Source organism: Tachysurus fulvidraco, chromosome 19, assembly GCF_022655615.1.
Source record: "Tachysurus fulvidraco isolate hzauxx_2018 chromosome 19, HZAU_PFXX_2.0, whole genome shotgun sequence".
NCBI lineage: Eukaryota > Metazoa > Chordata > Actinopteri > Siluriformes > Bagridae > Tachysurus > Tachysurus fulvidraco.
The window spans coordinates 19,825,095-19,827,594 of NC_062536.1; the positions used below are offsets into that span (position 1 = coordinate 19,825,095).

General features: G+C 41.8%; 1 protein-coding gene across 6 annotated transcripts in view; it reads left to right on the forward strand.

The window, feature by feature from the left end:
• Window positions 1-2,500, forward strand: part of ppfia2 (PTPRF interacting protein alpha 2) — a 112,457-nt gene that overhangs the window by 4,166 nt on the left and 105,791 nt on the right. For all 6 annotated transcript variants that reach the window (XR_007138655.1, XM_047804032.1, XM_047804033.1 and 3 more), the window contains exon 2: window positions 1,966-2,220. Coding sequence is in view for 5 of the 6 variants with exons in the window: in XM_047804032.1 (XP_047659988.1) it covers window positions 1,972-2,220 (249 nt within the window). In the remaining variant the exon portion in view is untranslated. The remainder of the gene's footprint in view (window positions 1-1,965; window positions 2,221-2,500) is intronic.

Consider the following 2,500-nt stretch of genomic DNA (forward strand, 5'->3'; position numbering starts at 1 on the left):
TTCATTCATCCCTCTGTTCGGTTTTTATTCACCTTCCATTCATCTATTTTTCCCATTCATTAGTCCATCCATCCATCCATCCATCCATCTCTTCCTTCATCGCTCCTTGTATTCATCTATCCATCCCTTCTCTCAACCCTCTATTCATTAATCCCTCAATTTATTTCTCCATTCATTCCCCATTCATCTATCCATTTCTTCCCCCAATATATCAGTCAATTCATTCCTCCATTCATTACTTCATTCATCCTTCGATCCATTCAGCCATCTCTTAACGAATCCCTTCATTCATCACTTCATTCTTTAATTCTTTATTAATACCTCAATTCATCCCTCCATTCATTCATATATTCATTGGTCTATTCATCCCTTCACCCATCCCTCAATTCATCCCTGCATTTATCTTTCTCTTCATCTTACAGTCATCCCTCCATGCACCCATCCCTCTATTTGTCCCTCTTTCTATTAATGCACAACTCCATCCTCCCATCCTTTAGTCTCTCCTATAATAATCCATCCAGCCTCAGTTCAACCCTCCATTCTTTGTTCATTCCTTCCTTCCACATTCCTTCCTTCTTTCATCATTTTCAGCTGCAGAAAGTATTGGCACCCCTTTACCCTGTCTATGAATGAAAATGGTCCACTCTCGGAGCTCCAGTCAGAAGAGAAGATGTGGGTGGTGTTTATTCTCCATCCAGCAGTGTCAATGATGTGGTGTTGTGTCTGTGTGTGTGGGTGGTGCTGGTTCGGGTGAATCATCTACAACAATGTTGCTTTAATGGTGATAATAATCTTAATACAGAACAGTTTTAAATACTGCTTTGGTGTATGTCGTCGGATTGCATGAGACAGATGGAGAATCAGACAGAGATGGCTGCTGTCCAGACAAAACAGTTTGTGGACAAATTGTTAGCGTTTAGCAACTAGCTGGGGACCCCCGTGGCTCTCTGTGGCCTGTTCAGACAGGGAAACACAGAGAGAGAGGAGAGAGAGAGAGAGAGAGAGAGAGAGAGAGAGAGAGAGAGAGAGAACTGACAGAGTAGCATAAAGTTTCAATACAAATAAAAAGTTAAAGTAAATATTTACTGTCAGACATTTTGTGGCAATTTATATGAATTTATCTTCATTTATCTTCATTTGTCCCTTCATTCAACCTTCATCTAATTGAATGTTGTTCACAAAACACGATCAAACACCTTCAACATTCTTAATCAGTAACAACATTCTTCATCAACCCCAACATTCACCATCAAGCACTTCCATTTGTCACCAAACACCATCATGTCCCATCAAACCCCAACATTCTCCATCAAACACCAACATTCTCCATCAAACCCCAACATTCACCATCAAGCACTTCCATTTGTCACCAAACACCATCATGTCCCATCAAACCCCAACATTCTCCATCAAACCCCAACATTCTCCATTAAACCCCAACATTCTCCATTAAACCCCATTCTCCATCAAGCACTTCCATTTGTCACCAAACACCATCATGTCCCATCAAACCCCAACATTCTCCATCAAACCCCAACATTCTCCATTAAACCCCATTCTCCATCAACCCCAACATTCTCCAGCAAACTCCAACATTCTCCAGCAAACACCAACTTTCTACATAAGGGACCAATATTTATCATCGAACACCAGCCAATAAATCAAACACCTAAACAGACACATTCTTCATGAACACCACTATTTTCAAAGAAACCTTAATGTCCATCTGATACCATCGTTCACTGTTATACTGCCACATTCTACAGCGTGCACCAAGTTTCTCCATGAAACACCTAAACCATTACATCCTTCATCAAACCAAATCAAACAACAACATTATTCATCAAACTCCATCAAGCACCAACATCTACCTTCAGCACCAGCATCAATAAGTAAAAGACGCACTGACACAGTCAGAAGATCTGAACTGAACCTTGTTGGACTTTGGTCTTTTACTTTTACCAGGTAAAGATGATGTGCGAAGTGATGCCCACGATCAGCGAGGACACGGCCATGAGCCAGCGAGGTTCTCAGAGCAGCTCCTCGGACCCGGACTCGCACTTTGAGCAGCTGATGGTGAACATGCTGGATGAGAGAGACCGTCTCCTGGACACGCTCCGAGAGACGCAGGAGAGCCTCGCCCTCGCACAGCAGCACCTGCAGGATGTCATGTATGACCGGGACTCACTACAGCGCCAGCTCAGCTCTGCACTGCCACAGGTACACACACACACACACACACACACACACACACACACACACACACACACACACACACACACACACACACACTCGCACACACACACACTTACACAAATACACAAACCCACACAGGGATTTTGCATCAAGGGCGGGACTTAATTAGTGTTTGATCAGCCAATTAGATACTTCATCACATGAACACCATGAACATAATGCTTGTAATTAATTTCTGACTTCAATTACACAATCTTATATATATATATATATATATATATATATATATATATATATATATATA